Source organism: Fundulus heteroclitus, chromosome 8 (assembly GCF_011125445.2).
Source record: "Fundulus heteroclitus isolate FHET01 chromosome 8, MU-UCD_Fhet_4.1, whole genome shotgun sequence".
Lineage (NCBI taxonomy): Eukaryota > Metazoa > Chordata > Actinopteri > Cyprinodontiformes > Fundulidae > Fundulus > Fundulus heteroclitus.
Window position 1 is genome coordinate 15,724,573 of NC_046368.1, and position 14,193 is coordinate 15,738,765.

General features: G+C 37.8%; 1 protein-coding gene across 1 annotated transcript; it reads right to left on the reverse strand.

The window, feature by feature from the left end:
- Positions 1 to 258: 258 nt before the first annotated feature.
- Positions 259 to 10,776, reverse strand: mtfp1 (mitochondrial fission process 1). The gene is made up of 4 exons (XM_012869215.3): positions 10,620 to 10,776; positions 4,547 to 4,674; positions 3,948 to 4,180; positions 259 to 2,112 (listed from the first exon to the last, which is right to left on the reverse strand). The coding sequence occupies exons 1-4, from the start codon at positions 10,687 to 10,689 to the stop codon at positions 2,046 to 2,048; spliced, it is 498 nt and encodes a 165-aa protein (XP_012724669.1). The 5' UTR covers positions 10,690 to 10,776; the 3' UTR covers positions 259 to 2,045.
- Between the last annotated feature and the right edge of the window lie 3,417 nt (positions 10,777 to 14,193).

Consider the following 14,193-nt stretch of genomic DNA (forward strand, 5'->3'; position numbering starts at 1 on the left):
AGATAAAATAAATGTATAATGTGCTGCAATCTGCAACCCTATTGTAATTAAGTAAATAGTTCAATAATTGTTTTTGTTAATTACAAAACATAATAATACAGTGAATCACCCATGCAAACATAGCTCAGAAATTTCAGAAGTTTAAAAAAAACTCATTTAGAAGGTAAATGTAGCATATACTATGTAAATGCTGATATAGAAGTATATAAAATAAAAGGGTTTTTTAGTCGTTAATTTGACAAAGTGACAAAAAAGTGAGAGATTTCAGACAGTAGACACTTTATTTCCCCACAGCCCAAAAAACAACAGAATATGAAGATTGCACGTGTTCATGGTACAAATGAAACTTTATGTTTCAGCTCTGAATCCCCACAATGTGAACGACAGTAATGAAACAACTCGTTTGTGCATTTCCTTTCAAATAAGGTGGAAAAAGTAACCGAAAGTAACATTGATTAAAAAGTAAACATATTTCTAAAACCTGTCAAAATCTGAAATGTTAAAATTTCATGTGTATATGAACATTGTTTGACATGGGACGGCGTCTTTTTTAGCTCAAGGCAGACATTTCAACATCATCGCAGAAAAGGGTGCATAACTAAAACAAATGACGAATATTGTGGCTCAGCTGCTATTTACTGCATTTGAACATTGGAGACCTCCTGTGCTGATGTATAAAACTGGCTGATGAAAAACTTGCTTATGCACAAAGATTAGGACAATGTGTGCTGGATAAAAAGATCGGAGCAGAAAAGGCATTTATTTCAGTGCGGAAAAACAAAATGCTGTCAAGTTGCTCCGCAAAAAAAGTTGTGCCTGATGTCAACAAGCAAACTTGTTGAAATAAAGTTCATTTGCAAACCAGTAGTCTCTTTTTGTTGATTTTTTGTAGAGGAAAAAAAGAAAAAAAAAGAAAAGAAAGAAAAGGAATACAAGAAGAGACATATTAAACCAGAGTTATTGTTAAACACATACAGTAGACCGGTGTGCTGTAGGATTTCTCTTGCTGTCTTCCCAGCTGCCTGCAGTCCTTTGACATCAGATTTCCCTTCTTGATTTCTAAATATTTTAAAAGTGAGGAATTACCTACATTTTTAATGCAGAAAAACCATCCACGCCGCTTTGAATGCGTCCTTACACACAATAACGTTTCCCTTGCATAGCTCACTGTGAAATGCGGCATCTTGGGTGAATCGTCACAGTTTTGGCTTCTGTAAATTTGTTTTGTAAATTTCTGCTTTTTCTTGGCTCAGGCCGACTATACCTACTGTAAATATAAAACCGTATAACTTCAGTAACTTGAAGCCGAGCTTGACGTTTCACGCTGTATGGACAGCATCAAACGAACTGCCATTTCTAACCGTAAACTGGTTTTGTACAGTGCATAGATTAAAAAAAAAGATGGAACTGTTGCGTAAAGAAGGCTATCATTAAAAGGCTCGTTGACCTTCATAAGAAAGAAAGACAAACTGAAAAAGTTCACCATGTAAACGCCCCTTAAGTGCTGCAGGTTTTTTTTTTTTTTTCAGTAACAGAAGCCTTTATCTTAAAAAAGAAACAACTCTGATGGTGACCTGGCTCATTGACCCGCCATTATACTACAGTACAACTGAATATGGCTAATAATAGCACACCAAGTGTTCGTTGATTCAAAAAGCACCTTGATGTTTAGACATTAAGTCTTTTTAAAGATGGCAACATCTGGAGCTCTCTTTACCAACCATGAGTTGATTATTATTCCATAAACCCTACAAAACAAGCAGGTAAGGTGGAGATGCTCCATCGTTTTTTTACTACTACATTCTCATTTAGATTTATTTTGGTAATCCAACCTAGACTGTCCTGAGGTTAAAGTCGAGCCTCTCCTGGAGCAGGACTTCCTTTTTATTCACCTAACTAGGTATATAAATATTCAGCTCTGTAATAAAATCTATTGTAATACAGGTATATCGCTAAGTGAGTGAGAAATCTTGCTCCACGAAGCGGCTGCTTTCCAGATGGTCTGGATAATCGGTGCAGGTTAGCAGACTGGTGCATGATCCTCCTTAGTCGTGCTTCTTTCCGTCATTATACACCTTCCTAAGGCTCGAGTCCAGCAGGAAGTCCACAGATCTACAGAGGACACCGGGCGGAAACATAGGGTAAATAACGCATTGTTAAAAAGAGGTTCACAAAACAAGCGTCAGATTCAAATCGAGCATAAGAAAATGAATACAGAATGTAAACTGAGACGGTCAAAGTGACCAAATGAGCTCACTAAATATAGGTTTTTAACAGATTTGGATGAGCCTTAGCATCTGAACTGAAAGCTGCTGCTTTTGTTGTGTCCATTTCTTCAAAATGAATTAAATAAGAAAGAATTAACGCTTAAAAGGCATCTAGTAACTATCATACTTGCTACTTTGCAGTAGGGGTGTAACATTGCACAAAATCATAACTCGGCACTTTTTCGGGTATCATAGTCATGGTTTGGTTCATGTTCAGGTTTTTTTGTACACATGAATCAATAAAAATAAATTAAAATGTAAGGTTTACCTCAGCTAGCAGTAAAACAAAGTCTTTATCAATTTCTGAAATAAATTTTCTAATGTTGTAAAACTTAAAAAGTGGGAAGTATAGAACTGACATCAGATCCGTTTATTACAATTACAGTCAATGTAATTGTTTAGTGTTTGTTTAAACAAGGTCATGCCCCTATTTGAAAAATAAAACATGTTTAAATCACTCTGGATTTGTTTTGACATTTCAACAACCTAGTTTACCAGCTGCACCTGAATGCAGCATGAGCAGCTGTTGGGAAAATCCCTCCAACCTGCCTTTTATACAGTGCCTGGAGTAATTGGATGCTACAGGTAGCCATCTGGACATCCAGCTCCAGAGAGGTTTACATTCAGCTTGACTTTGTTTCAGGCGTGTAATACAGTTAAGGTGAGAGCCAGATATGTTTTCTTTTGTCATCACTTTTTTAAGTTCAGGTATAAAACAACACACATGCCTACCAAACCGATATGGCTGTATGCAATATTTTCAAAACATGTATCTTTATGCCCTCTTATGTTCACTAGTCCCCATCATCCCATGAAATCCTGCAACCTCTGCATTTATTGGCACTTTCGGTAAAGACGAGTAAACAACCTTTAAGTAAATTTTGCTCTTATTGCAGTAGCATAATCTCCCAATAAAAACCTTCTGAGAAATCTAAAGTTTATTCTGAGTGAGTTCAAAATAAAGGTTGTACTGTTTTTAACAACATTACCACAGGCAGCATTGCTGATACTTCTAAATTTCCTAAAAAAATATATATATAAATGAATCTGAATTTGTCTTGTAATTTACAACTGACTTTAAAAAAAAGTTAAAAGTGTTGAGAAGGTTTTATTGAGTAATCTTTGCCTTTTCTGTTTTCCTGTTTTGACACAGGGGTCAGTTTATTTTCTTGTTGTTGTTTTTTTTTTTGTTCTTTAAATGGGAAAGACAAGAGAACATGCCACTCAACAAGGGGAGAGGTATGTTGTTCTTCACAAGTCTGGAAAAATAGCCCATACCTGCTGTAAAAATAATAGTTAAAAGGTCTAAAACAACATAAATGCTGATAAGCAAGGAACCAAGTTTATCTTGGATGGTAAGGAAGTAACTTTTTCACTGTGAGGTCATCCGGCTGCAGTGGAATTTGATTTTAAGGCTTTTTATAACAAGGATGCCAATAATCATGGAGGATGGTGAGGACTTGCAGAGTTAATTTAAACCTTAAAACCGTGTTAACAAGGTTGCTGTCGTCTTAATTGTGTTTTAACAATCAGCTAAAATAAAATATGAGTCAAGATTAACATAATTTTTAGTTCTAAAGTTGCTCATCACAAGCCAAAGCCTTGCATGGAAACACATGCGTATCTGTTATTTACGCAGAAAGCAGACAGAAGCAGGACCCAAATGCAGCGTGTGCCAACCTGTCTATGGGAGTGATGATGAAGGGGATGGTGGAGAGGCCGATCGCTGTTGTGGTCCACTTGCGAACAGGCAGAGGCCACTTGGTGGTCCTGCCCAGCAGATACAGGGATGCAGCACACACGCGGTTAATGGTGAAGCCCGGGATGATCACAGAGGCCAGGGCCTGCCACACAAACGTGTCCACCACCGCCACTGCCACTCGTGTCGTCTTCCCGGGATTGTCGCCGTGGGCCTAGAGGAACAGACGGCGCAGAGAATGAGCTTTGCAGACTGGTTGAGAGCACTGGGTGGCTGTTTTATGACTTGGGGCAAATAATATTTACTTGTTTTGTATGTGTAATATAACTAAAATTACATGTTCCAAGATTAAATTTAAATTATGACATCATTATTATTATTAATATTGAGGTTGGGGTTCATTTTGGGGTATATTGACCAAATTTAATTACCTTAAAAAGCAATGGTTATTTTCTTTGACCAGATGTGTAAAATGTAGAAATGAAAGACAGTGGACTTTCTTACCTAGTTACTAATAATTACAATGTTATTACCAAGATTAAGTCAGCAAAAACACCAAGAACAACATGTAATATCTTACCACAGCTGCTTTCTTGCCTTTGTCCACTGCATCTGTAGTAACATAAGCAGTGGCTACGGCATAGCTGCCCCAAACGAAGCTCACTGGCACCAGGGCACGGAAGGCCTCCCCGACTTCGTTGGCATAGCCTGCGGGGAGACAGAAATAGAAGCAGCTGGCTCTTTAACCTTCTTGTCTCCTCCAGATGTAAGACAACAGGGTTACCAGCGACCCTGCAATCCAGACGTCAGTCTTTAGATCTGGATCAAATCAACATTTGGTGCCGTCGCTGCGTTTTTTTTCCTTCTTCTTTTACTTTATTTTTATCTCTTAGTAGCAAACCAGAAGATGGAAAGAAGTCTTTAGAGATGTTAAAACTTCGGGTACGTGTGTTAGTATAACATATTCAAAGTATAACCCCATTTAAAAAAAAAAAAAAGATTATTTTGTAAAAAAAAAAAAGATGAGTACAAGTCTGGACACCGATGGTTGCATTTTTGCAAACTTTCCTGAAAATATTTGCAGGAAGCTCAAATCAATGGTCAAAGTGAGTCTGAAGCCTTCTGTGTCAAAGCCTGTTTTTGTTCAAACAAGGAATATATTGTTTTAGACAAAATAAAGAGAGAGAGGATTCAAATATGAACGACGAGCTGTGAAACAGACAAACCAAACGCTGGTCTTTTACAACTGAGCCATATTGGGGGAAAAAAATTACCACTCAGGTCAACTACTGAATGTGGCGCAGCAAGGTTGAGCTCGCAAGGTGATAAGAGCTCAATTTGTAAAGTGATCTACGATAAGAGTGTGAGCAGAGATAAGATTATCTACGGAGAAAATAAAGAATGCTGCTGTATAAATCACCGCTGGGCATAACGGGCCGAGAAAGAGAGCGTATGTGTTGAAAAGGAAAAGAGAAACAGATACAAGCAATGAATAAGGGGGGGGGTGGATAATAAAGCATACGCTCATGTTTCTGAGCAGGAAATGACGACGAGATGATTACCATTACAGTTTTATGACAGAGAGGTTTCTTCAGCAGAAAAGGTAATCAAAGGTGATCTAAGGAGTTTGTCATGAGGCCAGTTTTAAAGTCTAAAGTATTTTTATGTCAATAAAATTTTTTTTATCATCTTATTGGGTTATTATTTTCCTATATTGAAGACTGATTTGGCCACATCTAGTTCATATGGCAAGGGGAACAAAAGTAGCCTTTAAGACATGACACTAAGTTAAAAAAAAAAGCTTCAGTATACAGACTAAGGACCATCTAAGAGTCATTTATCACTAATTTATGTCATAAGTTCTTTGTTTGTTTCAGTGCAAAAGGAAAATGCAGCTATGTAGTGCATGAAACAGTCATCTTATGGCACGTTATATGTGCAAAGACTCCTTGCAAAAACACATTTTCTATGTTAAAAGTTACATTTAGCACCTAGAATTATTTCTCAAAAGATTTTTTTCTCTAATTAATTGCAGATTTTGGTTGTAATATATAACAAAGGTAGTGGTATGATGAAAATGCCTTAAAGTGAAAACATGAGTGGAAATGAGTCCGCTGCGGGTGCTTGAACTGTGATCGTTCAGATTGGGGGAGGGCAGACCATAAAAAGCACATGTGTCAGTAATTAAAAGCATAGGTTCACGCATCCATTTAGGAGGGCACAGATGCTTTCAGGAGCTGTCTGATCTCAGCGTAAAAAGGCAAAAGCCTTTTCAACAATCTGGACACAAAGTTGAGTGGGCTGACGAGGAGTGTGTCTGGAGAGAGAATCTCAGTGACGATCTAACGGGGGTGGCGCTTGCCAAACAGGAAGAGAGACTAAACAGATTGCCAAAGCAATCACAAGCCTACCCATGTTTCAGCACATAAGACAGAGGCAGTATGGTTGTCAAAAGTATCGATACTCTGAAAAGAATTCATACTCAAACGCTGTATCCAGTTACAATACTAATTTGGCAAGGTATTGATACTAAATATTTTGCATACGAGGCAAACGAAGAAGGGAAACCCACAGATCCTGAGAGTAAACAGTGCTTTAAAGTGGTGACAACAAAGTCAAGCAGCTCAGTAGACTTGGCCAAACATCTCAAGGACCGACGCCCTGGTCTTCATGATGAATGCCTACAGGTCAAAAAATATAAGTTCCCTTTCATAATTTAATTAATTAAACGTATTACTGATTTTTGGGCGACCGGTGGTCCACATTAATGTTGTGTGAATAGCTGTGGCTAGCATGCTACTAGGCATGTGTTATATTTGGGTTATTTAGCATTTATTTGCACACTTATTTAACTAGCATATATGATTCTGTTGAGGAAGCATGTTCCATGTAGAGATTGAAAAAGGTGAGTTTTTCATGTTAACCAAATTATTTTTTTATGTCTTTAATTATTCATTATCGAGTATCGAATATTTTCTTGGGTATCAATATCGAGTTTAGAATTCTAGTACAGTGACAACCCTAAGAGATAGTTAAATATAGAAAGATGTAACACAAACCTCTAACAGCGGCTTGAAACAGTTAACAGTGTTAAAGTCAAACTTTGTAGCCTGAGCTGGAACGATATTTCACTTCCTCCATAGATCATTCTTCTTTAGCTACCCATTGGTGAATACAAGCAGATTTGATCAGCAGAAGCCTGAAAATTAATTTATTTGTATAACCAAAGTCATAGTTTCATACATGTACATGTACACTGTTATAAGTGGAGCTGTGTTCAGATTTAGCTACAATGTTCACACTTGTGTTGAATAGTAGTCAGTGCACATCTGCTGTCATTTAAAGGGACAGTGTGTAACTAATTTGGCTTTTAATAACCAGAAATCAAGTAACGTTTTTATAAATGCATATTCTGGCAAAGCCTAACAAGATCACATCATAAATGAAAGCGTTCTCATAACTTAGAATTAGTAGTTTATAAATGCATAGGTGTCGGTGCACCCGCCGGGTGGCGCCGTGTTGCGTCGCTATTTCTGATTTCAGCAGCCAAAAGGGGGGAGGAGGAGTAAAAAAACAAGCAAAGACGACCATAGATTATTCTATTTGCAGTTTTCTGTTGAAATGGAGGACCATCCATACTCTTTGTCCAGCGAGAGGGAAGCAAAAGCAACCAAGGTAAGAAAAAGAAGTAATAACCGGTAGAAAACAAGAGGCTATATCGGCGCACCTATTATATATATATATATATATATAATAGATAATTCATGAGGGAGCGTGGATTTAAAACGGATGCGGATGTTGCAGGCATTCTGCTGGACAGCAGTTACATTAGTTCAATGTAACAGTGAAGTTTATTTTTGCCGTTATGTTAGAAACAGTGCAGAGCAGCAACTACTCTGTCCTCCCAGCAGAGATGGCTCGGGTGATCGTCTCCCTCTCCCTTTAGTATGCGTTTACGGGGAGGGGCGGAGGGATATCAGCCTGTTCACTGTCTGTACTGCAGCAGCAATACCGGGTCTCCTTACTGGTAGTTATAGTCACATTTTGCGGAGCCAAAATAAGTGACTGGATGTTCAGAAACAAGCCCATATAACCGCGATTCACGAAATTTACAAGAGACAAGGAAAAAAAAAAGCTCACTTGGCAACAGTGCCACAAACTATTTCACACCATGACTGTAGCTATTAGCTATTAGCAGTAGCTAAGACATGGAGGGCATGTTTACATTGTCACATTCACGATAGGCCGCAGCTTCTGTAGTAGTTATTACGCACTTGACGGCGAGGTTGTTTGTAACTCACCACTAAATGGTGCGCCAGTGTGAAAAACTTACACACTGTGGCTTTAAAGTATCTCTGACTAACTCCAAACCAAGTGTAGCTGTTCTATGTTGGCTGTTCCTTGCATTTTCTTTGCTGGATCTCACAGCAAAAAGTCCTGATCTGCACAGAGCATCCAGAGAGTTAGAGGTTTCGGTCAGGAAAACAACACAGAATATTTTCCAAGGCATTAAAGACAATATGGTAAAACCGGGACAGCTCCAAGAACTGAGCCTCACTTCAAAACCGATGGAAGGATGTGTTTGGGTCTGACGAAACCCAGGTGGAACCTTTTGGCCATAATAGCGACGGATATCTGAATATCTATCACAAAACCGACACTGAAGCTCACTAAAGCAATATTATACACACACACTGATACAAGGTGGAGGTATCATCATGCATCAGCTATTTTTCTACAGCAGGAAGTGGAGCCATAATAAATTATCATGAGATGCCCAAACAAATGTTTTTTTTTTGCAAAGACTGACAATTAATGTCGAGACAAGGTACATCATGCATGCTGATTACTTATTACCAAAAACACTGATGTGCTTCAACCATGTATATTTTCTAATCTTTTTTTCCCCTTTAAAATCTTCACTTTGCTTTTTATACGTGTTGCACAGATTTGTCACATTAAACGTGGTTATGTGGCGGTTCTGGACCAAATTTACCAGGGGTGCCCAGGTGGTTCCAACTTTTTTTCATGAGGGCACAGAGCAAAAGAAAGAAAAAAAAACATGGCAATATTTCATCATTAATATATTAAGAGAGCTAAAGAGCCACTTGCAGCTCTTGAACTGCAGTTTGCAGATCTAGCAGATGAAAACTGTGATCTCACCTTAATACGGCTGTAGGTAAAAGTGCAATACACTTATTTTCAAATCATTGATAAAGTAAAGCTGTAACGGTAAAAAAAAATAAAAAATAACTGCATGAGGGACCAACCAGTGACGATTTCTGCGTCAGCGCATATTATGGCAAGGAATTTATTTAGTATTATGTTTTCAGTACAGGGGCCTTAACAGGGGCCAGGACCAGTTCTACAGGGGCACTGGCCCCTCTTGGCCCCTGTCTAGAACCGCCCATGGTTTATAGCAGTCTTTTTTTCTTTTTTTGACATCACAAACGGCTGACATAATTCAATAGAGGTGTGTAAACATTTTACCTCCAATATATGTTTAGAAAGCATAAATGTTCCAACTTGTTTGAGACAATTTTAAGGACATTTGATTTAAATGTATTGCCTGCATAAAAGCAAAAAGTCAGTACCTTCCGAAACAGACAGCTAATATCTAACCTTGGGAAAGTCTCGATTCTCTAAAACAAACTACAAACTAGTTTCAGGAGCAGAAATCTGGTTAAAATCCAGATCTTGAAAATCTGGAATAACACCCGAAACCAGAACCACCGCATAACAAAACGAGTGATTTAAGGCCAACAGTGCAGTTGTGCAATTTTAATATATTAGCAATACTAACATTATTATATGCTGGTCAAAGAGAGTAAAAGTGCTAGCTAAGAAACATCCACTGGCAGAGTTTCATTAAAATAAACGTTTGCAGATTTTCATGAGTCTATTTTTTTTTATCAAAACCAGAAAATGGACAACTACAACTACAAGTTTTGTGATTTGAATAACACAAAATGTTCCAAAATAAATGTGCAAACATCCGCACACATTTGTGAGTTGCACGATCCTAAACACAGAAATTGACGTAATTCCTTTACAGACGGGATTAGAGTTGGAAACCGGCAGATTAGGGTTTGAACAGCTTTCCCACGTCAGTACACGGATACTGCCCCCCTCTGTGAGAGGGAGGAACTGCTAGCAGTGGATGAATAAATGCCCTTCACACCGGATACTGCCCCTGCCCTTCACGTTAAATGTTTACAGCAGAAACAGAGACAGAAGGGACTGTACCGATGCTGCATTCTGTCTGCAAATCAATCAGACTGGAGTCTCAGTTTGACTGAGAACAGGCATGCTGCTCTTCTCTGGGTGGTTATTATGAGTCACTGCCTAAACTTGCTAAACTGTGCAGAATGCCAAAGAGAGTAGCCTCTAAACCTAGCCATTCACTTTGTTGTGCAATATAAGAAAGGGGATTATTTTAACAGTGTAAGGCACACGTTATGTCCTCCGATAAGAAAATGTCCTTCAGACCCCTGGTTCGCTATAAATAGATCTTTAAATGAGGGGGTAGCCAACTATGCTAACTCTGCTAACTTAAAGAGCTACGCTGTTCTGTCGGTTCCGGGTGTCCTCCGCTCCGCTCTGTGACTCTTAGACCCAGAGCTTGTCGCCGCAAACACGAACTATATACGTACCTAAAAAGCGGACCCACGTGTCCCGATAAATGTCGATAGCTTTGTCTGTTTTTTCTTCACTTGGATCCATACTTCCCTCTACTCCATCCCCAGATGATGTTCACAAATGCACACACGGTGTCGGGATTCCGACACACCAGCAGGGTCCGTGAAGTGGGCGCGGTCTCCGCCACAGCATCTGAAATAAGCGTGTTACAAACAAACGTCCAGTATGGAGCTACACAGGGGACGCGACATAAAACCAACATAGTAATAAAAACACCTATAAATGTCATAATGAAAAAAAAAACATGTAGCCTATTTCATGTGCTCATTTTGTTCATTTGCATTGTCATTTTCACCCTTTCCTACTCCCTTTATTACCTGCAAACAGTTTTGTACACATGTAGTCTACTTAAACTATGGCATGCCTGATTATTTTCATTGTAGTTAGGTATTTTGTGTATTGTGGAAATTAAAAGAGAAAAAAAAAATCTTTAAATCCTACATGTAAGTAAATTAAACTAAGAACTGAATTACACTCTGCTGGTGAAGATTCTCAGTCATCCAGGTCATAGTCATTCCAAAAAAAGTAAAAACAAAACAACTGGACTTGTTTTCCGTAGTGAAGACGTTTCACTTCCTCTCCAGGAAGCTTTCTCAATTCAAAAAAGTGAATTGAGAAATTATTACACTCTATTGCCAATTGTTATGTTTTCGATCTCCGTTTGGGTCGGGCGACTAATAAATATGAGACACAATAAAACCTGCTCAAACCAAAATAACTAAGTGAGCGTGTTGTCAGAAATCTCTATCAGAGTTTTATTTCCTTGCATATCTATGTGTAGAAGAGGATTTGTCAAATTGTGGATGAAACAAGATTTCACATATGGTCAGTACAAAGCATGCTGTGTTAGACAGCCCCAATTTGTACCAGAAAAAAATGGATAGGCAATTGAAATGATCAACGTTGCAAAGATACATAATTACTGAATCGGGCAAAATGAACAACTGCCAAAATATTTCGCTCTCACTGGGTGTGTACACCATTTTCGACCCATCAAGGAAAGCACTTGGTGCTTTGAACACAATTTATGGGTATTCAAAAGGCGATTAATGGGGAGAATGGGAACAATTCCATTTTGTCTCAAGTAGTGTATGATACCTAGTTTATAATGTATTTGTTCAAATGTGGACCTATATATTGTCAATGGGTAATGGTACAATAAACTCAGATTTCTCCGAACTCGCCCTGCTGTTTAGCCTGAAACGCGCATCCTGACAACCAGCGTTTATTTTGTGCATATAATCATGATGCACTTCTGAAAAATCTAGACGTGAATGATTTATTCAAAACCTAACTTAGAGCCTGTTAATGTTAACATATAAAACATAACTTCTTTCATTTCAAAAGGCAGAGCACACTACTTAAATGTATACTGTGTAAACTGGATGAGTATAACAATCACCTAAATTGCTATTGATGTTTATTTTTAGTCCGTCTATTTTTAATTATATTCTGTTTTAGAAGATTTTCTCTCATACTTTTATACATGTTATTTTCTTCTAGATTCTGGAGCTTTGTTGCCAAGTTGAATTTCTCTATGGGTATTAATAAAGTCATTATGTAATTCTGATGTTCAGTCACACTGTCTTCTTTGTCAAACCTATTGTTTACTTATTCTTTTATTTTCTTCTGTTCATTTCGCAAATCTTTTAAGATATAAAATCCTATAAAGTTAAAACCCAAGAAAATTTAAAAGAAAGGTGTTCTGATTTATTAATATGTGCAACACAAGTGTATTGTAGATGTAGGAAATTCTGATGAGTTGCTTTAGCCTGTTGGTTTAGTAAAGGTATTTCATAAAGGTAGGATATTCTTATATTGCTTGAAAGCAGGAGTTAGGCAATTTACCATTATAATCTCTTTAACAGTTGTTTTTTTAATAGTATCTGGGACCATGAAACTATAATTCCAATAGTAGTTTACATGGTTAGATTTATGTTTAACATATGTCTGTTGTACTTTTCAGCACTGCATTATGGAGGTTAATTTTTAAGATTTGTATAAAACCATTACAGCATCTGTCAGCCCCACAGGGAACAGTGCTTGCGCTGTTCCTTGGCACCTATACCCTGCGGACTTCTCTATCAACTCCCCTGGCTGCCATCTACAAAACTTCTCCGATGTCATCAGCCTCATCATAGGTGACGACATCTCAGTGGACTTGGGCCAGCGGAACAGGACCTAGACATAGTCTATGCAGCACGAGTCCAGAAAAAGGTCAGACGTATTGCCACAGACCCCACCCACCCGGATATTACACTGTGTTTCCTGCTTCCATCAGACAAACAATTCATGAACATTAAATCAAAAACTAAAAGGCTTAAAAAGAGCTTCTTTCTCAAAGCTGTAAGGGCTATTGCCCCTTGCTGAAAATCATCAACCCAGTTCATAATCTGTTACATGTTACAATCACACCACTGGTTACACAGGTTTCTGATCTGGTGAAAATAATTTATGCTGTCTCTCACTTGCAAATACTTATCTACACACTCTCAGGGACAGTCTGTTTAGACATCCATGCAAATTTCACAATTCTGCAACTAAATTTATTGCACAATATCTGACTCTTTGACTCGAAATTGAGTCCATTAGCTGCTAAGAACTATATGCATGCTTAAGCCCCTCAGGGAGTGCTTTTGTTGGGCAGTGTTTGCTTAAAAACATAAATAAATATTGTCTCCCAAAGTTTGTCTCTTACCCCATGCATGAAGCTGTTGCAGAACTGTAGAGCTCCTGTAGTGACAGAAGGCTGTATCCTGGCTGTACAAAATAACTTTATCGTAGATCTTTCCACCCAGCAGCTAGACTTCATAAACATCGCTGCTCCCAACATACACAAGAAGCATTTACACCCCTGCTGTTATTTGCACAGTTTTTTTTTTTTTTTTTTTACCATTTGTTAGCGTTTGTTATTGTTTTGTTTACAGAAATGTACAAGCACAACATTTTGTACATTTTTGGAGTCACCCTACATAGTTGCACATTTCTTTTAATCTGAGTATGCTATTTTTTTTAATAATTGTATAGTATTATGTTCCTTATGTTGTAAATTGCCCTCACTAGTCTATCTATTCTGTTCCATTCTACTCTATATCATATGCAGTTGTTTAAAGGCAGAGATGTTGAAGCCCATATGTTAAGATTTTCCTACATAAACAAAAGTAAACTGGTTTGTTTTTAATGGTTTATACTTCCATATAAAGACTATAGACTTCCATTGCTATGAGTTAATAATAATAGGCTACAGATAATAATTGTAAATGATCAAAATAATTCACCTTATTCTGGCTATAACTGTAATAGAGATTACACATTTCACAGTTCTCTATGCTTGGTTTCCTTCAGCAAAGGGGAAAAGGGGATTTATAGTATAATAAGGGGTTTTTAACTCAATTTAGCAACAGTAAAACTCCTTTTAAAAAGATTAAAGACACCTCGCTCCATTGACAAATCTTTTTGTGTTCAAGGTTTTCAATAATATCCTATAAAAAAATAGAAATTAATATCCAAGTATTCTGTTTTGCGTCT